The sequence below is a fragment of the Carcharhinus amblyrhynchos genome, chromosome 10 (genome assembly GCF_965287045.1).
Source record: "Carcharhinus amblyrhynchos chromosome 10, sCarAmb.v2.hapA, whole genome shotgun sequence".
Lineage (NCBI taxonomy): Eukaryota > Metazoa > Chordata > Chondrichthyes > Carcharhiniformes > Carcharhinidae > Carcharhinus > Carcharhinus amblyrhynchos.
In genome coordinates this window covers 67,495,191-67,518,750 of record NC_137333.1, presented here as the reverse complement: position 1 = coordinate 67,518,750, position 23,560 = coordinate 67,495,191, and the positions used below count along the sequence as shown (strand labels likewise).

General features: G+C 41.3%; 1 protein-coding gene across 2 annotated transcripts in view; it reads left to right on the top strand.

The window, feature by feature from the left end:
* The window catches only part of alkbh8 (alkB homolog 8, tRNA methyltransferase), a 50,309-nt gene that overhangs the window by 5,850 nt on the left and 20,899 nt on the right, over positions 1-23,560 (top strand). For both annotated transcript variants that reach the window (XM_080197236.1, XM_080197235.1), the window contains 3 exons: positions 44-139; positions 5,628-5,732; positions 6,184-6,254. In XM_080197236.1, coding sequence (XP_080053362.1) covers positions 44-139; positions 5,628-5,732; positions 6,184-6,254 — 272 coding nt within the window. The remainder of the gene's footprint in view (positions 1-43; positions 140-5,627; positions 5,733-6,183; positions 6,255-23,560) is intronic.

Below are 23,560 nucleotides of genomic sequence, written 5' to 3'. Positions count from 1 at the left end.
TTTAAGGTAATTTCTGTAATTTTGTCTTTTCTGATTCTTGTAGCTCAGAAATCTCTGAAACATCGAAGAGTAAAGCACTATGGCTATGAATTTCGTTATGACAACAATAAAGTAGACAAGGATAAGCCACTACCAGGAGGTATACCAGATCCTGTATGGAATTATTATGAGTGCTTGGATTGTAAGCAATTGCAGAGAATATCAGAAACAAATATTTTCTGTATTGCAGTGTGAGTGAAACTTGTCAATTTAATTCAAGTAATTTTTGTCTGTGCATGAATTTAACAGACTGATTGTTTGGCATTAGAAAATATAAGAATTTTGAATTTTATTGTCCATGTTAAGCAGCTGTCTTGACAATGTTGTTCCCTCTTAAGATGTAAGGAAAGGTAGATCTCTTTTGCTACAAGAAGTTCAGTTACTAGGAAATATACCAGAACTGCTTGGGAAGAGGACATTCTTTTGTTACAAATTTATAATTTGTTTCAAAAGCAATTTGAAACTTGATTGGTCAATATTAATTCACTTAATTAAATCAGATCTTTTAGCCAGCTGGTGAAGGACGAGACCAGAAGTTGATCATTACTCAATTTTAAATTTATTCACAAAATTAGACAATAGAAATGTGGAGTTTTACAATCCCCATAGAGATCAAAATCTTTTTAAAAGTTTGAACTTCTAGTTAATAGCTGAAACTTGTAAGTTTCAAGACTTTTATTGTAGCTAAATGTGGCTGATGTAGGCGACTTATACTTTAAAGAATAAAACTTTTTTCCTTTTACTTTTAACAGCTAAAAACACAACTTCACAGGTACACTTTACACTGTCCCTTATATAGTATTTGACTTGTCCTGGATCCAGTCCAAAGTGGCTCCTGAGGGTATACCTCTATTCCTTTGCCAGCCTGGTAACTTGGAAAGGTAAAGTCACCGCAGTCCTAGATGACATAGGCTGCTTTCCCCTTTGACGGGAGAGCTGACATGATTTAACCTGAGGAACTTATAATCTCAGAACTCTCTTTCACAGAGAGGGATTTTTCTGGAGATTCTCCCTCTGGCGCAAGTTAAATGAATCTTCTAGCCTCATTCGATCTCCTTATGAATTTGGTCTGTTCAGTCTGAGCATGAATGCATTCCTAAAGGTGAACCAGAGGAAGTTTCAGCATCTAATTCCTGGACCCTTGCGAACAGCCTATGTCTGAGAGTTTTCACAGAAATCTTAGAAATTCTTCCCCTTGAAACCCATCTCCTTGGCGATTTGAATCACAAATGAGGCTTTATATTGAGGTAGAACTGCTGATAACCAATTCTTGAGACCTCAACTCTCATCGGCTTGGATGTAAATTGACACTTTCCTTCCTATTTGGCAGTCCCTTGAGGTTGAGGATGACTTGCTTCCACTCTGGGGGGGTGGCTGAATAGCCCAATCCTGGAACTGCAGACGCTGCCATAGATTTGGCAGGTGGGTGGGTGGGACGTTCTTGATTCTGTGGTCCCTTTCTGCTGATTATGTGTGACCTCCTTGTGCTTCACCTGGTGATGCTTGAGGTGATTGATGATGCTTCTTCTCCAGCTTGTGCATTCTAAGGCTTTCAGAGTGTCCTTGTAGAGTTTCCTCAGCCCTCTTGGTGATCACTTGCCATTGTGGAGCTTATAGTGGAACACTTGTTTCAGGAGTCTTGTCGGATATGCGGACAGTGTGGCTGCTTTATCGCAGCTGATCGAATGTGACCAGTGCCTCGATATTAAGGATGTTGACATGTGACAGGAGTCTCATGTTGGGTGACAGGAGTGGGTTGGTAGAGAACCTTTGTTTTCTGGGTTGTTTAGTCTGAGGCCCATTCATTCATATGTCTTGGTAAATGCGTCAATGATAGTTTGATGCTTGGCTCTGAGTGTGCACGCGCACAGACGTCATCTGCTTTCTGTAGCTCAATGACCGAAGTTGGGTTGGTCTTGGTTCTGGTCTGGAAGTTTCAGAGTTTCCTGCTTGGTTAGCATCACTTCAGTAGGGAGCTTTAAAGTAATAGGGTGGAGCGTTGTTGCAAGAAAGTGGCGAAGAGCGTTGGTGCAATGACACAACCGTGTTTGATCCCAGCTTGCACTCGTATTGGATCTGTGTTGGTTTGATTGGTGATGATCACTGCTGATGTGTCAATGTAGAGCAGGTTGAGAACGATGACAGATTTTTGTAGGCAGCTGAATTTAAGGATGATGTTCCTAAATAATTCATGGTCGACAGAGTCAAAGTCCTTTGTAGGATCGAAGAAGGCCATGCACAGAGGTTGATGCTGCCTCCTGCACTTTTCTTGGATTTGCATGCTGAAGATCATGTCCATTGTGCCTTGTGATGGATGGAAACTGCACTCAGATTCTGGGAGGGGCTGTTGAGCCACAGGGAGGAGGTGGTTGAGGAGGATTCTTGCAATGACCTTTCTCATGGCAGAGAGTAGGGAAATCCTTCTGTAATTCCCACAGTTTTTTCTTGAAGATGGTCTAATTAAGTGACTGAGATCTCCCAGCATGCTGTCTTCCTTCCTGACAAGGATGATGAGGTTGTGGATTCTTGCCGAGAATGCCTCTCTGCTGTATTTTAATACTTCAGCCGAGATTACCTCTGTGCCGGAGGCCTTGTTGCTTTTTAGTTGTCAGATAGCCTTCTCATAGAATCCCTACAGCCCAGAAGGAGGCCATTGGGCCTATTGAGTCTGCACCGACCAGAATCCCACCCTGACCCTATTTCTGCAACCCCACAAATTTGCCCTTGACAGTAGGGTTAATTTAGTATGGCTAATCAACCTAACACGCACATCTTTGGACTGTGGGAGGAAACCCACGCAGATACAGGGAGACTATACAAACTCCACACTGACAGTGACCTGAGGCAGCAGTACTAACCACTGTGCCACCATGCCAATCTCATAATGACCTGGAGTTGCGCTGAGACGGTGGCAGGTAGCCTGTTGCGGGGTGGTTTTGAGGATACTTACATCGAAAGCTGTGTCTTGGTTGGGGAAGTCCTCAAAGTGTACTCTCCAGCAGGTACTGACTGCCTCTCTGTCTTCGATGAGTGCCTCTCTGTTTTTGGCTCTCAGTGGGGTGGGTCCCTGAATACTCAGACCATTGTACTGAAAACGCCGTGCACATTATGGTTGACAGTGAGTTGCTGAGTCGCCTGCGCTCTATCGGCCAACTATCTGTTCTTTAGGTTGTGGGTTCTTTGTTGCATCTTGGTCTTCAGTTGCCTGTAGGCTTGTTTCCTTTCACATGAATTGTGATGGAGCTGCCAGTTCAAAAGCACCTTATGTCTGCGGTCGGAGACATCCTGGATCTCCTGATTGTTTTTATTGAAGAACACCAGCCTTGGTGTTTCCTGGTTGAGAACCTGAGCATCTCCTTGCAGGTGCTGACTGTGGTGGCTTTTAAGATGGACCAGGAACTGTGAGCACTCTGCAGCTCTGGCTCGTTAGTCAGTGCCATGTTAGCTGTGAAGCGCCAACTGAATAGGCCTTTTTTCTCAGGGTCTTTGAGTCTAGTGACACTGAGTCTCCTGTGGCAGAGTATTTTCTGCCTCTGCTGATTGGAGGTCTAGTGACACTTATTGCTATTGATGGTTAGTCGTCAAATTAGGAACTATTACAAATATGAGATATAGAAGATGGTTATGTTTTGAGACAGTGTCATGAATTTAGGATCAAATGAGGGCATCATGTGATCTGTTTTAAAGTCTGCTTGACAACAGGCCTGGGTGAAATGGCTGTAAAGATGAAAGGGAGGCTTGGATTGTTTTGCTGGAAAAAAGGTGCAAGGTGATTGCACCTTGAGCGGATTAGTTGCTGGTTAGTCCAGCAGTTGTCGACTCTGGTCGTGGTATAGATGACGTGGACATCTTTTTTGGTTCTTGGCTTGGATGATGATATAGTCTATTAGGTGCCAGTGTTTGAAATGAGGCTGTTGCCATAAAGTCTTTTGCTTGTCCCTCTGATGGAACAGAGTGTTTGTAAGGACTAATAAGCTATCCTTGAGATCTCAACTGTCTCCAGCTTGGTAGTAAAAATTTTATTTACCACCAAGTGTTTACCGACTTGACATTCTTAACACTTCTTTGGGACTTTGGCAAGTAGTTGTCTAACCATTGTAAATGTAGATGATGCTACAATTGTCTCAAAGTGCAATCACCTTGCACCTTTTTTCCAGCAAAACAATCCAGGCCTCCCTTTCACCTTTACAGCCATTTCACCCAGGCCTGTTGTCAGGCAGACTTTAAAACAGATCACATGATGCCTTCATTTGATCCTAAATTAATGACACTGTCTCAAAACATGACCATCTCTATATCTCATATTTGTAATAGCTCCTAATTTGACAACTAACCATCAATAGCAATAAGTGTCTCTTTCTACTCTTTGAGCAAGCAATAATTAAAATTAACAAATTGACAGGCCCTTAAAGGGGTATTGTAACTAAAAACAAAAACTTCAACTGAAACTTAGCAAATTAAATTAAAATGTAATTCCCAAGGTTGGTAATGCATTCCAGTCCTGGTCGCAGAAGGCTGCATCCTCCTCCAGACACACCTGGGGCACAGACATAACCATGGAAGAAGGATGTGTCTCTTTATACTTTCAGTATGACAGTGAAACAAATAAGCTAACTAACACCCCTTAAAAGGGAACTGTAACAAAATCAAAATCTTCAACAGAAACATAAATTAAACGAAAATAACATTCTTGGGAGTGATATAAACGTAGAAACTAGAAGGAGGAGTAGGCCATTCGGCCCTTCAATCCTCTCCGCCATTCATTTTGATCATGGCTGATCATCGAATTCAATATCCTGATTCCCCCTTCCTCCCATATCCATTGATCGCTTTCACCCCAAGAGCTGTATCTAATTTCTTCTTGAAATCAGACATTTTGGCCTCAGCTACATTCTGTGATAGTGAGGACGTTCACCACCCTCTGGGTGAAGAAATTTCTCCTCACCGCAGTTTTAAAGGATTTACCCCTTCTCAAACTTTGAGGATGATGATGCACACCGGCTCCTGTGGTGTTCACCAGTCATGGAAGACTTCAAGTGAACATACTCCTTCTCCAAGGATACCCAGGCATAGATGTAACGACGAAAGAGGGGAATGTCTCTTTATAATGTCCAGTTTTCATGTGTTGGGTGAACGTGATAACTACTACATTACAGAAATACAACGAGCCTCTCTCTTTGTCCACAAGTCATTGTCCAATGAATGGCCCCCACATATAGACACAACAATAATTAACAGAAGTAATAAGGTTAAGGAATCCATGAGTGTCCATCCTGAATTATAAATGAAGTAAGTGAGCAGTTTCAAGCTGAAGATTTATTTGGAATTCTAGAAATGTCAATCTTTGATCATCCGAATTTTGGAACATTGATTTATTTTCACATCTCCAATGTATAAAGTTAGCTGCTTGCTTTAGCTTGATCTTAGGAACAGCAGAACCACTCTTCCCAGAGATAATTTGATTATTTCTGTCTCTATCTATAACATTCAAACCTATTCTAGACATTTATTTTGTTGATTTTGGTGCAAAATTATAAATATTCAAACAGTTTGGATAATTTTAGTTTTGTTTCTTTTATTTGATTTAGGTCTTCCTGAAGTTTGTGATGAGTTTTTAGACCAATGCATGGAAAAGGGATATGCAAAATTTAAACCTGATCAACTTACCATAAATCAATACGAGCCTGGACAAGGTGAAGGAAACTTAACTCTTTCAGTAGTAATTTAAGATGTTATTACAAGCCTGGGTCAGATAATTAATGTATGCTAGAAGACACTGGTAGAATCTCTTGTGTTACCTAAATACAAGTTTTGTCGACATATGATTTTGTGTCTTATTCTGCGAAAAAGGACATGGTTTACTTTCAACCTTTTGATACAACTATAAATGATACAAACCCAACTTTTCCTGAGTGAAAAAGTATAATTTTATATTATAGTACTTAACTATGTATTAATCAATTCTATATCTATCTCATTTTAGAAACTTCTGATTATACAGCATTGGTATCAAGGTTGACTTTTCAGTGAATGTGTAGTTTTATTTTGCATTTTACAGCAAAAAACATCAAATATCAAAATGGTGATTGGTTTTAAATGAGCCAAGTTAATAGTTTATAATTTTATTTGCCCTTACTTTGACAGGAATTCCTCCCCACATTGACACTCATTCACCATTTGAGGATGGGATCATCTGTCTTAGCCTTGGAGCAGAGGTAGATTCAGTTTTGTGTTGTCAGTTGCAAAAAGAAAGGTTGAAATTCTTAGCTTCAATTGTAGAATGTCTTACATAACAAAAGCAGTTGTAATGAAAATCTGGTTTCACCAAATAACTTTGTTTTAAGACTAGGATATTGGTACAAAGATTTCTTAGGCTGCTTGTGCTCTTAACAATTGACCTGTTTGTATCCTGAGAGCTGTGAGAGTTTATCTGGTGTTCTCAGTGCTGTGACATTATCACAAGGATGTTTTTGATTTAAGTCTCTGCTTTCTTTTAGAATGGTTAAGATGCATATGTACCACAACCAAAGCGTTGATATGATGCAAAACTGCAAACTTACTAATACCACAGCTATATTGTAAATGGAACTTGAATCCAACCCTGTCAGGTTTTAAAGGAAAATGGAGAGATTCCCCAGTGCAGTGATTCCCCCCTTTGCTTGCCCTGAATTAGAACAAAAGTTCAGCATTGGGGCAAAACCAAAACTAATGCTAAACATTCAATATAGGTGTATTCTCTCTCACTTGCTCTAAAGATCTGCATCTTCGTAGGTAGAATGATGGATTTGTGTGTTACCCCATGAATAACATGTAACTCCAAGCTGTCAGCAAGAATGTGTTAATGTAGCCTCAGAACAAAAGCAGCTTGAGGGGAGCACAAATTTTAAAATGCACACCTAAAGTTAGTTCAATTTGGTTGCAAAGTCGTATTTGTTGTAAAAAAGATTGAATAGCTTTTATGTAGTATAATCAACATTTATTTCCAAAGGTAATCTCATTGAAACGTACAAGGTTCTGGAAGTGCTCGACAGGGTAACACTGAGTTGTTTCACTTGACTGGGGAGTATAGAAATGGGACACATTAAAGGTTTATCATTTAGGACTGATGAAGAGAAATTTCTTAACTGTTAAGGTTGTGAATCTTTGGCGTTTTCTATCCCAGAGGGTTGTGGATGCTGAAGGCTGAGCTAACTAAATTTTTGATTTCTCAGAGAATACTCGCATTAGCTCCTGCACATATATGACACCACATGCAATTTCCACTGTCTTTCCAAATTGGTCTTTTAGTAGAATCTATTCAGTAGAATTATTTTGGCATTTGAGACATGTTCACCAGTAGCCATATTCTTTCCAAACTCCCTGCACATGGTTAACCCCACATCCATAAATCCTCTCACTTAGATCACAATGGCATATAATCCTCAGACTCCTTTTTCTGATCCCTTTAAACAGTCTGGTGTGTTCTGGCACAACTTTGACAGCAAAAGAACCAATCTTGGTAGTTTCTTTCCTGTGTTCCCAGGATGCAGGTGGCAACTGTTGGTTTGAAGGTTACCTGTACCACTTCAGCATCATCACTCGAGTTTTCTTTGGCGGGCAGCTCTTTTCTAAGACTGAACCTAATACTTTGAATATCTAATTTATGGTTCATATTCATATTTTGTGACCGTGTTTAGTTCTGGGATTGTTGTTTTTAACGTTTATTTATTAGTCACAACTAAGGCTAACAATACTGCAATGAAGTTACCATGAAATTCCCCTAGTAGCCACACTCTGGCACTTGTTCATCTGTTGTTAATGTAAGTTAATTAAAGTACTTATCTTCAGTGATTGTCAGATAACTGAAGAGATGACAGTTTACTTGATTACCCATGTTTGTTTAATAGAGTCAGAATAGAAGATTTGAAGCTATAACATAGGATGTAGGTTTACTTAGTTAGAGAAATTGTGATTGAGGAATAATTAGCTGAAAAGGTCTGTTTGAGTATAGCCCAGAGCAAGTCTGAAGATGTGCAGGCTGGATTGATTTGCCATTCTAAATTGCCCCTTAGTGTCCAGGGATGCATAGGTTAGAGGGATTAGTGGTAATTATGTAGGGATAGGGCCTGGGTAGGATTGTAGTTGGTACAGATTTGATGGGCTGAATGGCCTATTTCTGCACTGTAGGATACAATGATTCTGTGATTCTATGTTGTCATGGAAATAGGTGGCATTTAGAAAGGCTATTTGTCAGTGTGTTTACTGGGAGAGGTTTTGTTGTAGTTTGGACCTTGTGTGGTTTGCAGCTCACTGAGAGCAGTTAGCCAAAATGAATAATAGGCAGACATGTAAACACTAACTTTATCGTGCACCACATGGAAGGTGAGTGAGACCTAATCTTAGTTTGAGTCTTATGAGGAACAGAAGCTGGACATTGCCTAGTTTGAATCTAATGGGAATCTAATGCAGATACAGCAGAGTCTTAATGTGAAAGAAATCAACCAGCAGGTTATCCTACAAGTTCTGAGAAAGTTACCAGACTGCGGCCTCCACAGTCAAGAGAGGGTAAATTAAGGTTTAATGCTGAAAAAACAAGATAAGGAAAGTTTTGGGAGATCTGTGGCATAGTAATGAATGGTCCCTATGAATGTAAATAACTTTCAGATTGATGTGTCTTATAATGCTTGGAGGGCATCATATTAAAATAAATGATCAGTTCATTTTTTTCTGATGTTATCTGAAGGATAAAGGTTGGCTATTAGGATTGTCCTCCTTAGAGCAGAGGAGGTTGAGGGCTGACCTGATTGAAATGTACAAAATTGTGAGAGGCCCAGACAGATTAGTTACCCCCAGCAGAGAAATTACCAAGAGGTATAGGTTTAAGTTGATTGGTGGAAGGATCAGAGGGGATGTTAGGCTAAATCTTTTTACCTACAAGGTGACAGGTTTCTCAAATTGATTGCGTGATTTGGGGGTTGAGGCAATTCATTTAAAAGGTACGTGAATCTGCATCTGAAATATTGCACTGGGCAATGGCTTCTTTCTATGCCGTAACAGTTGTATGGTTCTATTACATCCAGGTGTGCTACCCATGCTCTTTGGTGCCATGTGATCTTTTAAATCTACTTGCGGCAGGCTGGGTCTGTGTTTATTTTACAGAAGTGCCTCAATCAGTACAATTCTCCCTTGGTACTGTATTGAACTGTCAGCCTATATTATGTGCTCAGGTCTCTGGATTCAGCTTATAGGCTTCAACCCATGACTTTCTGGCTCAGAGATAGCAGTGCTATTGCTGCTACTGTGGAATAAGTGAATGACAAAAGTTTAGTGTACACATACAGCAAGTAATTAGGAATTGATTAGCAATGTTGTAATTTGTAGCAAGGGGAATGGGATATCAAAGTAAGTATATTTTGCTACAATTGTACAGAGTATTGATGAGTCTACATCTGGAGTACTGTGTATAATCCTTATTTAAGGAAGCGTATGAAAGTGTTGGAAGCAGTTCAGAGAATGTTCACGTGACTGACAGCTGGAATGGAAGGTTTATGAAATGAGGAAAGGTTGAAAATGCTGGGTCTGTGTCTGTTGGCTTTTAAAAGAATGATAGGTGAACTTATTGAAACAAAAACCTAATGGGACTTGACAGGGTGGAAGCTGAAAGGATGTTTCACCTTGTGGGAGAGACTAGAACTATATGATACATTTAAGACGAAGATGAGAATTTTTTTCTGAAGTTTTGAGACTTTCGAACTGGTGGAGGCAAGGTCAATGAATATTTTTAAGGCAAAGGTGGATGGATTCTTGGCTAACAAAGAAGTGAAAGAATACTGAGGAGAGATGGGAATGTGAAGGAAATCAAATTAATCATCCTATTGAATGGTAGAGTAGGCTTGAAGGGCCAAATGACCTGCTTCTGCTCCTAATTCATATGTTCGTATGACACTTAATGGTCAGATTAAAGATAGTTTCATTAAGTGTTTTATGAGTGGTAGTGTGTTCTTCTGTTGAATATATTCATCAAAACAAAAACTGCTGATGTTAAAATCTGAAAAAACAATAGGAATGTTAGAAATAAGCAGCAGTTCAGGAAGCATCCCTGGGGAGAAAAACAAGACTTAACATTTCAGGTCTGTGACTTTTCATCAGATTCTCATGTGTTGGTAAGTTAGTTCAGTATTAGTTTTTATTACCTCATCAATGTCAAGAACTCTAATGTAGAAAACCTGCTAAATCATTTTTATTTTGGGTCATTAGCTTGATCTAAAGTTAACATACCTTTTTTGTGTAGCTGATTTGCAATAAATTGAACTCTAATTTGGACTGATGTTTTAAATATTTTATCATTGAATGAGTTACTCCTGCTCTTCTAAACAATTTCCCACGCTTGTGGATTAAAAACTGCAGAATTTGCACTTGTACAAGCTTCAGTCAAAACTAAATTCTTTAAGCAAGTGGTGCTAAAATGCTGCAGACCAGTAGGAAATAGATTTTTATATTGAGTTTATCACATTTTAAGCTCGCACTTTGAGCTGTATCACAGTTTTTGTACTCAGGAAAGTGAGGTTATGGAAATTAAAATGTGTGTTGCCTTCTGCTGATCTTGCATACCACTTGTTGTCTGGTTATTAGTGAGCATGTTGTCTGGTTATTAGTGAGCATATTGCCTGGTTATTAGTGAGCTTAATGCCTGATCTCTGTGAGCAGGTGGCATGCTGTATTTTTTGCTAGGGGGAGGTGTGTGTAAGTTGAAGAGAAGAGCAAGTGAAAATTATATCTTGGGAGGTGATTGGTGAGGTGAGGAATAGTATTTTCTTTACAGTATTCTGTGTCACAATTTTATGAAGAAATTTTTCTGTATTGAGAGCAGAGTAATTGACAATAGATTGAAATTTCTTACATTTGGATACTTGGGATGTTATGCAGTCTGATTAAAGTTGAAAAATGTCTTTGGTCAACACTAGTTCTTGTTTGCACTTCTAAACTTATGTTTTAATAAATTGATTTAAAGACCAATTAACTGCAGGCATTTGTGAATTTTTTTTATTCCTTGTGGTACCTTGGTTTCACTTATTCCCCAAATGAACATGTATACTTGAACTGATACTATTTTCTGAAATATAAATAGGAAAAAGGTCTTGATTCAATGTTGGAATTCTTGGTCAGGACACCAAGCTTTTGCTAACATGGCGATAAGATGGCACAAAAAAATGTACTTTGGCACCCAACTGATTAGAAAAAACAAGCAGCATATTTTGCTCCATTCAATGCAAATCCATAATTACTAATTCACAGTGTATAGTTCTGCAGTGAAGAAAGTTTGAATCATGGTTTACAGTGAACTGAAGATCTTATTTAGATTGCAGTACAATAACGATAGTAGTCGCATTTATCAACTCTCACATAACCAGTGTCCATTAAAGTATGCAAAGCCATATAGAAAGGCATGTGCTGGAATTGGCATGTACTGAATGGTCACTTGATGGCCACAGATGTGTTGCTAAATTTGTTGATCTGAAATTAGTGTGCAAATATCAAACAGAACTATGTTAAAGCTGTTGTGATCTCAATAAAGAATTACTCATAGTCACTGGCATGTGACTAATTTGAAAGGAAACGTGAGCACGAGGGTGAATTGATGTATTTATCCAGTTGAACTTGATTTTTTTTTCTCCTGAAACCTTATGCAATACTTGTCCCCAAAGAAGTGTAAGCACAATATAACATTATTTGTTAATGCTGTATGTGTGTTTCTGTGGGGGGAAGAAATATCTGAGTGAAATGTCAGTCCTTCAAATCCAATTGAAATTTAGTTTTTTATGAAAATTTTTTTTATTGAAGTGGAGTAATTATTTAATAGAACATTTCAAAAATACAAGATAAAAACAATGAATGAAGATATAAAAATTATGATAAAAATTGCTTAAATTGAAATTCAGAACTGATCAATTACCTTGGCCCACAAGCAATATTGGAAAGATGCTTATCTTCTGGATTTGGCAATCTTTGTTTCCCATTAGCTACTGAGCTTTCCTATGCTGGGAAACTCAGGGTTAAACCAATAGTGGAGAGAAAGTGTAAGGCTTGCAGTGTTGTTAAATATTTAAAGTGTGATCCACCTTCTGGGAATGGATTAATACCTGCCCCATCCTCCTCCTGCTAAAACCAAAAGTGGATGTGTTGGAGGGGTGTTGATTGTTGGTTTGAAATTTTTAACAAATTAACATTCCAAAGACCCAGACTCATGAAAAGGTTACAGGGAAAGCTGGCAGGATGGGGTTTGGAAACTTATTAGCCAGGATAAAATGACAGAGCAGACTTGATGGGCCAAATGGCCGAATTCTGCTCCTCTATCTTATGGTTTTATTTTTGAGAGTTGAAATTCCCCCATAGTTAAGCTGCAACTCTTGTCCATTTCCAGCAATAACTTAGCTTGCTTTTGACTTCTCATATTGTTTAATTCCAACATGTTTTGTGTTTTTAATTCCAAAAGCTTGGTCAAAGTGGTATGTTTTGATTAGGATGGGGAGGGAGGTAGAGAGCAGATTGGTTTTGGAAGAAATTCCATTGGATAGGGTCCTACACAGTTAAGGCACAGCCATAAATAACGAGTGAAGTTAAGAGATGAACAGGAGGCTAAATTAGCAAGAGTTTTTTTTGGTGGTGTGTTTGTAAGGCTGGGGAAAGTTACAGAGATGGAAAAAAGAATCTGATCACCTGATTGAGAATTTTAATTCTGAGGCTGAGGGACTGGAAACCAATGTCGGTCAGCAAAGATAGCGGAGGAAATCACAGGCTAGACTTGTCATGATGCACAAGTAGAAGAGGTAGGTCGGCAGAGGCAGTGAAACAGATGGTTTCAATCTTTGTGACAAAGGAGCCCCTTGCACCTGTTAAGCGTGCAGGAGATAAGAAAGATGTTGTGAGATGGTTGGTATAATCTTAGATCCAAAATGAGGAGACACAGATATAATTAGTTACTGGAAGAATTTTTTTTCTATTTTCTGTGTCCCATCCCTTCATCATTTGTAACATCTCTAGATGTTAGATTATCACAAATCTTCCCTGTTCTAACAAAGCCAATCCCTATCTATTAGATTACCATTAAACTTCAATAAGGAAGTCAGGGCTGTAAAGAGCAAAACTTCAGCGTGCAGAGTGGGGCATGAGGAGTGAGCCTTCAAGTGAGAAGAGTCACAGACGTTTACAGCATGGAAACAGGCCCTTTGGCCCAACTTGTCCATGCTGCCTTTTTTTTTAAACCCTGCAGCTAGTCCAATTGCCCACAGTTGGCCCATGTCTTTCTATACCCATCTTACCTATGTAACTGTCTAAATACTTTTTAAAATACAAAATTGTACCTGCCTCTATTACTACCTCTGGCAGCTTGTTCCAGAAACTCACCACCCTCTGAGTGAAAAAATTGCCCCTCTGGATCCTTTTGTATTTCTCCCCTCTCACCTTAAACCCATGCCCTCTAGTTTTAGATCCCCAACCTTTGGGAAATGATATTGATTATCTAGCTGATTTATGCCGCTCATTATTTTATAGACCTCGATAAAATCACCCCTCAACCTCCTACGCTCCAGAGGGAAAAGTCCCAGTCTACCCACCTCTCCATATAACTCAAACCATCAAGTCCTGGTAGCATCCCAGTAAATCTCTTCTGCACTCTTTCTAGTTTAATAATATCCTTTCTATAATAAGGTGACCAAAACTGTACACAGTATTCCAAGTGTAGCCTTACCAATGTCTTGTACAACTTCCACAAGACATCCTAACTCATATTCAAAGTTCTGACCAATGAACAGTAAGAAGCCTCACAACACCAGGTTAAAGTCCAACAGGTTAATTAGGTAGCACAAGCCACAAGCTTTCAGAGTGCTGCTCCTTCATCAGGTGAGTGGAAGTCATGTTCACAAACAGCGTATATTTACAAAGATAATGGTTGGAATGCGAGTCTTTACGGGTAATCAAGTCTTAAAAATACAGACAATGTGAGTGGAGAGAGGGTTAAGCACTGGTTAATGAGATGTGTACTGTCTCCAGCCAAGACAGTTAGTGAGATCCTGCAAGCCCAGTTATGGGGGTTATAGATAGTGTGACATGAACACAAGATCCCGGTTGAGGCCGTTCTCATGTGTGCGGAACTTGGCTATCAGTTTCTGCTCAGCGATTCTGCATTGTCGTGTGTTGTGAAGGCTGTCTTGGAGAATGCTTATCCGAAGATCAGAGGCTGAATGCCTGTGACTGCTGAAGTGTTCCCCAACAGGAAAAGAACATTCCTGCTTGGTGATTGTCAAGTGGTGTTCATTCATCCATTGTCGTAGCGTCTGCATGGTCTCCCAGTATACCATGCCTCGGGACATTCTTTCCTACAGCGTATCAGGTAGACAAAGTTGGTCGAGTTGCAAGAATATGTACCGTGTACCTGGTGGATGGCGTTCTCAAGTGAGATGATGGCATCCGTGTTGATGATCCGGCACGTCTTGCAGTGGCAGGGTTGCTGTGGCAGGGTTGTGTGGTGTTGTGGTCATTGTTCTCCAGAAGACTGGGTAGTTTGCTGCGGACAGTGGTCTGTTTGAGGTTGTGCAGTTGTTTGAAGGCAAGAAATGGGGGTGTGGGGATGACCTTGGCAAGATGTTTGTCTTCATCAATGATGTGTTGAAGCTCTGGAGAAGATGTTGTAGTTTCTCTACTCCGGGGAAATACTGGACGAAGGATACTCTGTCTGCCGTGTCCCGTGTTTTTCTTCTGAGGAGGTCGATGCGATTTTTCGCTGTGGTGCTTCGGAGCTGTTGATCGATGAGTTGAGCGCCGTATCCTGTTCTTGAGGGCATCTTTCAGCATCTGGAGGTGTCTGTTGCGATCTTCCTCATCTGAGCAGATCCTGTGTATACAGAGGGCTTGTCCATAGGGGATGGCTTCTTTAAGGTGTTTAGGGTGGAAGCTAGAGAAGTGGAGCATCATGAGGTTATCTGTGGGTTTGTGGTACTTGATTACCTGTAAAGACTCGTATTCCAACCATTATCTTGTAAATTGAGTTTGTATTTTTATATGCCCTGTTTGTGAACACGACTCCCATTCACCTGATGAAGGAGCAGTGCTCTGAAAGCTTGTGGCTTGTGCTATCAAATAAATCTGTTGGACTTTAACCTGGTGTTGTGAGACTTCTTACTGTGCTTACCTTAGTCCAACGCCAACATCTCACATCCTGACCAATGAAATCAAGCGTGCTGAATGTTTTCTTCACCAAACTGTTTACCTGTGACTCCACTTTCAAGGAGCTATGAACCTCCACCCCTAGATCTCTTTGTTCTGTAACCCTTCCCACCGCCCTGCCACTAACTGAATAAGTCCTGCCCTGGTTCAGTCTACCAAAATGCATCACCTTGTATTTGTCTAAATTAAACTCCATCTGCCATTCGTCAGTCCACTGGCCCAATTGATCAAGATCCCGTTGTGGCCGGAGATAACCTTCTTCACTGTCCACTATGCCACCAGTCTTGGTGTTATCTGCAAACTTACTAACCATGCCTCTTATATTCTCATCCAAATCGTTAATATAAATGACAAATAACAGTGGATCCAGCACCAACCTCTAAGGCACATCGCTGGTGACAGGTCTCCAGTTTGAAAAACAACCCTCTACAACCACCCTTTGGCTTCTGTCATCAAGCCAATTTTGTATCCATTTAGCTACCTCACCCTGGATCCTGTGAGATTTAACATTATGCAAAACCTATCATGCGGTACCCTGTCAAAGACCTTGCTAAAGTCCATGCACAACATCAATTGCACAGTTGAGTGAGGCATAAAAAGCAAGACTTCAGCAAGGGGAGCGGGACAGTTTAAAAAGAGCAAGATTTCAGCAAGAAAGGAAAGTGCAAAGCTTTTCTGAATCTGAAACAGCAACCCAACCCAAGCAGAAAAGCAACTCTATGGACAATTGAGAACTGAGGTCCAGCAAAAAATCCACCACCTAAAGAACAGATGGTGGGTGTTGACACCTGAGGTTTTTATCGAGCAGTCAAGGCCACCTATGGCCCAAACTCCCAAGAATCCACTCCACTGCCAGCCAAGAATGGTGGGTGATCATCAAGAAGAGCAGCAATCAACACCTGCTGGAAGGAACACTTTGAAGACCTCTTTAACATAGACTCCTCTTTAATGCTGGTATCCTTGACTCCATCCAGCATGCTCCCCGCCACCATTTCAGCACAGCCCAACCTGACGCAAAATAGAAAAGGCCATCTAATAGCTAAAGAACAACAAGGCATCAGGCACAGATGGAAGCCCCACCAAAGCATTAAAGCATGGTGAAGAAGCACTATAGGCATGAGTACATGTCCTAATTTCCCTTAACTGGATGGACAGATACATGTCACAAGATTTCAAAGATACTGCAACCATTACCATCTTCAAAAAGAAGAGAAATGTGGGGTATAGCACAAATCCTTGTACATGGCCTTCTCTGACCTCACAAAGGCTTTCAACACTGTCAACTAAGAACAACAAAGAACAAAGCACAACCCAGCACGGGAAACAGGCCCTTTGGCCCAACAAGCCCGCGCCGCCGCATCACCCTACACCTATTCTACCCTGCGTGTCTACGAATAGAACCCCTGACTTAGCCAGATTCAGGGGAGAATAGTGTCAATTTGGTAAAACCAATCAGCCTAAGAGCACATCTTTGGGGTGTGGGAGGAAACCGGAGCGCCCGGAGGAAACCCACGCATCCACAGGGAGAATGCACAAACTCCCACAGACACAGGCCCAAATCCATGTATCTGCACAGCTAGCAGTGCTAGTCACCGAGCTGTTGCGGCGCCCTTCTACCGGTCCAGGATCAAGCACACACACCGACACGAAGTACTAGGCCACTCCTGGAACCTCCAAGAGTAGCCCACGCACGACCCACCGTGTGCATGCCCCTCGTTTGACAACGAGGTGGACCTCCACCTGCGGAATAAAAGACAAAAACGTTAATCACAAGCCTGCCTTTCCGGTGTCTCCCGAGGTTCTAACCCTTATTTAATAACCCCTACCATAACCCTCCATCCTCGTTTCACTCATGTGCCTATCTAACTGAACCTTAAACGAGTCCAATGTTCCCGCCTCCACCACCCTACTCGGTAGCGCGTTCCATACCCCTACAACTCTCTGCGTAAAGAACCTTCCTCTCATATCCAAATTATATCTCTCCCCCCCTCATCCTTAAATCATGTCCTCTTGTATTTGTAACCAATCTAGGGAGCAGTCTCTCACTATTGACTCTGTCTATTCCCTTCAGTATCTTATATACCTCTATCATGTCCCCCCTCAATCTCCGTCTTTCCAAGGAGAACAGTCCCAGTTTCTCCAACCTTTCCTCGTACCCCAGCCCCTCCATGCCAGGCAACATCCTGGTGAACCTCCTCTGCACCCTTTCCAGAGCCTCCACGTCCTTCCGGTAGTAAGGTGACCAGAACTGGACGCAGTACTCCAAATGTGGTCTAACCAACGTTCTATACAACTGAAGCATTAGACGGCAGCTTTTAAACTCTATACCCCTTTCTATAAAGGCTAGCATTCCATAAGCCTTCCTGACAACATTCTCCACTTGTGTCGCAACCTTCATGGATTTGTGAACCTGCACTCCCAGGTCCCTCTGTGTTTCTATACTCCTAATTTGTCTACCTTTAATCACATAGCTCCTCTCTATATTATTCCTTCCAAAATGCATCACCTCGCATTTGTCAGGATTAAATTCCATCTGCCACCTATCTGCCCAATGCACCAACCTATCTATATCCTGTTGTATCACCTCACAATCCACTTCGGTACCCGCCAACCCTGCCATCTTGGTGTCATCAGCAAACTTGCTGATCACACCACCTACGCTCTCTTCCAAGTCATTTATGTAGACTACAAAGAGGAGAGGTCCCCGTACTGAGCCCTGCGGCACACCACTGGTCACTGGCCTCCAGCCGGACAAAGTCCCCTCCACTACTACCCTCTGTCTCCTATTATCCAGCCAGTTCTCAATCCACCTAGCTACCTGACCTCGTATCCCATGCGCCTTAACCTTTTCTACCAGCCTACCATGAGGGACTTTGTCAAACGCCTTACTGAAATCCATATAGATGACATCAACGGCTCTCCCATCGTCAACCGTTTTTGTCACCTCCTCAAAGAATTCCACCAGATTCGTAAGGCAAGACCTCCCTCTAACAAAGCCATGTTGCGTATCCCTAATCAGATTGCAACGCTCCAAATGCTCATACATCCTACCCCTAAGTATTTTTTCCATTAATTTCCCTACCACCGATGTCAAACTCACCGGTCTATAATTTCCAGGGTTGTCCCTACTACCTTTTTTGAACAGCGGTACCACATTTGCTACCCTCCAGTCTTCTGGGACCTCACCTGTGTCCAAAGAAGAGACAAAGATTTGCGCCAGAGGCCCAGCAATTTCATCTTTCACCTCCCTAAGCAGCCTGGGATAAATACCATCATGCCCCGGAGCTTTATCCGTCCTTACGCTACCTAAAAGCCCTAGCACTTCCTCCCTCGTAATAGATATCTCCTGCAACTGATCCTCAGCTCCCTTCAAGAGACCGCACGATTCCGAACCCCTCTCCTTCGTGAATACCGACGCAAAGTATTCATTCAGGAGCTCCCCCATTCCCTCCGACTCAATACATATCTCCCCACTTTTGTCCCTAAGAGGACCAATTTTCCCTCTAACTACTCTCTTGCTCCTAATATAGGAATAAAATGCCTTTGGATTTTCCTTAATCCTACCAGCCAAAGCCATTTCATGCCCTCTCTTCGCCCTTCTAATTCCCCTTTTTAGCTCCCTCCTAATCTCTCTATATTCCTCCAGCGCACTCTCCGTACCCAGTCGTTTCGACCTAACATACGCCTCCCTCCTCTTCCTCACCAAGTCTTCAATACCCCCTGTAATCCATGGCTCTCTAATCCTACCTTTCCCATCCTTCCGCTTAACCGGAACATACCTCCCCTGCAACCATTTCATTTTGCCCTTAAAAGCCTCCCACTTGCCAACCGTGGACTTGCCATCTAACAGTCCCTCCCAATCAGTGTCCTGCAGCTCCCTCCTAATCCTGCCATAGTTCACCTTTCCCCAGTTCAGCACACTCCCGTTCGGCCGGCACTCGTCCCTTTCCATTTTTATCCTAAAGTAGACGGACTTGTGGTCACTATTAGCCACATGTTCGCCTACCTCTACCTCTACCTGTGAGGAAATGGAGATCTTCCGCCATGTCAGCTGCACTCGAAGGATATCACCATCCTCTGCCTGTTCCATAATGACTTTCAAGCAAGTCCGCCACTGATCCAATTCACACTCAAATGGGGTCAAGCAAAGCTGTGTCATCGCAACAACATTCTTATTAAATTTCCTTGTTGCACTTCTCCATCTCACCCTCAGCAAGTGGAGTGGAGCTACTATAGAACAAATGTGAATCTGTCCCATCTGCACTGCCTGCAGGCCATATCCAAGGTCATCCCATCCTGTGTCATTGAAGTAAAGTATGCAGATGAGCAAGCAATCATCAACACCTTCACTGAGACATACAAGAGCATGGGCCTTGCACGAAACATCCGTTGGACAAACATTCTCAACTAACCTGCCTTCGCCACACAACCCTGCTCCCTGGTAATCAAAATCCACGACCCCTTCATCAGTGTGGACCATTAAACCACCAGCCTACTGTGAACAAGGGCAGTCATCGCCAACAAGGTTTAACAACCGCCATCAATGTGCCAGAGCAACCTTCAGTCGCCTGAGAAAGAGAATGTTTGAAAACCAGGCTCACCAACCTGGCACCAAGCTCGTAGTCTATTGAGCAGTAATGATAGGAGCGGCATGTTGGCACAGTGGTTAGTTCTGCTGCCTCACAGCACCAGGGTCCTGGGTTTGATTCCTGGCTTGAGTCATTGTTTGTGCGGAGCTTGCACGTTCTCCCCGTGTCTGCATGAGTTTCCAGCAGGTGCTCCAGTTTCCTCCCGCAGTCCAAAAGACCTATTAGTTAGGTGCATTGGCCGTGCTAAATTCTCCCTCAGTGTATCCGAACAGGCACCGGAGTGTGGCAACTAGGATTTTCACAGTAACTTCATTGCAATGTTAACATAAGCCTACTTGTGACATTATTAAATAAACTTTAAAAAAAACCCTCCTTATTTGGTTTGGAGATGCGAACTATGTACAACAGGCACTTTAAAACCCAGGAGATGTACCACCAGTACTGCCCAAGCAATATCCACTAGCAGGATTGGTGCACCAATATCAGTGTCCTCGCTCAAGCCAACATCCCTAGCACCGAAACATTGACCATGCTCTGGCGGGCCGTGTCATTCGCACTCCTGAGACAAACACTCTATTTGGAGTTTTGACATGACAAGGGAGCCCAGAAGGGTGGAGCTTCAAGGACACCCTCCAAACCTCTTTGGAAAAAGCGTATCAACCCATCATCACCTCTGAATCTCTGGCTGCAGACCGTCCAAAGTGAACAAAAAACAGCTGGGAAGGAGCTGGACACCTTTGGTTTCATTGCTAAGAGCAAACTGAAGCCAAGTGTCAACAACAAAAGGAGCGAGTGGCAACCCAGGTACCCCACCCACCTGCTCCTTCAACCACCACCTACCCCACCCACCTGAGACACAGGCTGTATGTTATGCATTGGACTCCTCAGTTACCTGAGAACTTGTTTATAGTGCAAAAGGGACTGTCTAAGATGGAGATTAGATTACCTTGTACAGTGTAATGGTGTGAAATAGGATAGCAAACCTTGGGCTTTTTCACTTGACTGATTTGACTTTACATGAACTGACTTCATAAAGCATCTGGAGATTAGTACTCATGCTGTCAATAAATTGGCTGAAAATAAGGGCGGGAGTGTTTGTTCATTTAACTCTGGGAGATGGCATGCTATTTTGTTTTGATGCATCACCTCTAGATGGTGCTCTGGATTAGAAAGCAAGCATCACTCTTGCTTTAGATGGTGACTGTATTCCATAATTGAGTGTTCTTGTTTTCTGATCCCACTTTTGTAGTTTAGCAACATGGAAATTATCTAAAGTGATATTACATGTAACCTTAAAAAGGAACTGCAATTGTTTACTAATGAGCACTGTAGGAATGTGCAAGCTCCATCCTGGAATAGATGACCTTGAGTTAATCTGAGCACTCTGTGCCTCGTGCTTTGTGCTAACTATTCATTTACCCATACATGAAACTTATGCATTCCTATAGTACAGCTGTGTGTGGAAGGATCTGACAAAGTGTTGTCAACACAAAGTAATGTCTCTTAAACTGTGAATTATAGCTCAAATAAAATAAGAGCTTGTGTAACACATACACATTCATTCACTTTGTCAGGATACCTCAGAATTTAAACACTCGTTTAAATTACTTTTAATGTATAGTCAATCACAGCAAGATTCCACTAACAGTAATGGGATAAGCGATCATTTAATATGTTTTGGAAGCGTTGCTTCGAGGAATAAATTCTAAATGGAATTTTTTTTGTGTGCCATTATATTTCCTCCTGGGCAGGAAGGTTAAAAGCAAAAAACTGTGGATGCTGGAATCTGAAATCAAAACATAAAAGTGCTGGAAAATCTCATCCAGGCTCGAAATGTTGGCTGTATTCTCTCTCCACAGATGCTGTCAGACCTGCTGAGATTTTCCAGCATTTTCTGTTATTGTGTGAGGAGAAAGATTGCTCAGTTTAATATCTATCTGAAAAAGGCACCCCTGACAAAGCTGCATTCTGAGTACTACGTTGAAATATCAGCCCTGACCATGTGTTGAGGTCCTGGAGTAGAGCTTGTGTTCTCAACATTCTCAGTGAGGCAGGTTGCTACCATGGGGTTAAGTTGGTGCATAATAGATTGCAAGATTCGTTCAAATTATTAATTGTTTCAGATCAGTCATTCTATTCTTGTATTCTATTTAATTTGGAAATGTTGATGTGTCTAAAACCAATTCTGTTCAATAGAATAAGTGTCTGCTGCTCGCAAAAAGAATTACTTGGCCTTGAAATTAGTGATTTGTGTCCAATCACAATTTGTTTTTGAAGACACGTGCCATCTTCCTCCATAATTGAATGCTCTTGGCTGCCCCCTCCTTTTTTAAAATATTTTTTACTTTATCCTTGTATTTAATTTTCCTTTTATATTATCTGAAACTGTTATTTTTATTTAAAGTTTATTTATTACGAGTAGGCTTACATTAACACAGCAATGAAGTTACTGTGAAAATCCCTAGTCACCACACTCCAGTGCCTGTTCGGGTACACTGAGGGAGAATTTAGCACTGTCAATTCACCTAACCTGCACATCTTTGGACTGTGGGAGGAAACCGGTGCACCTGGAAGAAACCCACACAGACACAGGGAGAATGTGCAAACTCCACACTGACAGTGACCCAAGCTGGCAATCAAACCCAGGTCCCTGGCACTGTGAGGCAGCAGTGCTAACCGCTGTGCCACCATGTCGCCCTTTGTAATTTCTCTCTGCTTAAGAGTCATCCTTCGCTTAGTACTGGAATTCCCACCTCTGAGCTGGAGGGTTGTAGGTTCAAATCTCATTCCAGACACGTTTGTGACTTTCTCACATAAAACAGAACTGCATTTCAGAAAAACTTAGACTTCAATTTTCTGGATGTAAAATGCAGGGGAAATGAATTACCTCCTGTGCTGTTGGACATGGTAGAGAGAATAGTTTACCCTTTCAACTTTCTTACTGCAGTTTTTATGTTGTTGATTGTATTTTGCATTAACTTATATATGGCGGTTCCACTGCAGATAATATACTGGTGTGCTTAAGTTGACAAAGTGATTTGGCAATGAGACAGCCAGTGGCCAACTACTTGTAGACTTTTTTTTAAGTGGAAATGTACTATTTGCTGGGATTGGTCTGAGAATTCTTTTGAAGTAATGCAGTGAGATTCAATAAAAGTGTACAGAAATCCAAATCTTTCCATTCAATGTGTGCATTTAGGATATAATTTTAACTCTTAGAGATCTCTGCACAGTAACATTTCTGACTTCAGGAGACGAGGAAAGTTTTAGAAAGATACTAGGTTTGAGTAGGTTGTGCACTAAACTAAAATTAAAATATTTTTTAGTGCACTTCCTAGTTTTAAATTTATAAAGTCTAACCTTGATTTCATTCAAACCAAGCATTATGAACCAGATTTTGCATTGATCCTGTCACTGTGTTGGTAAATTTTAAAAAATGCTTTCATTTTTGAAGGCTAAGTTTGCACAGCCTATAAAAAATTTATTATCAATAATAGATAGAAAACTTGGTTTTGCTTTCTCTGATTTATTGTAAGCCAGCTGCAAGTTTGATTTTTATTGATGTTACTACCATAGAGAATAAAGAGAATCAGTTGAAACGAGGAACTGTAATTGGAAATACTTCAAAGAATATGGCTTCTGAAGAGAAATCTGTCAGATAGTAGATTGATTCACTGTGGTGGGTAGTTTTATTGATTTTATTTTTCCCTTGTTTGATGGTTTGGTGAATT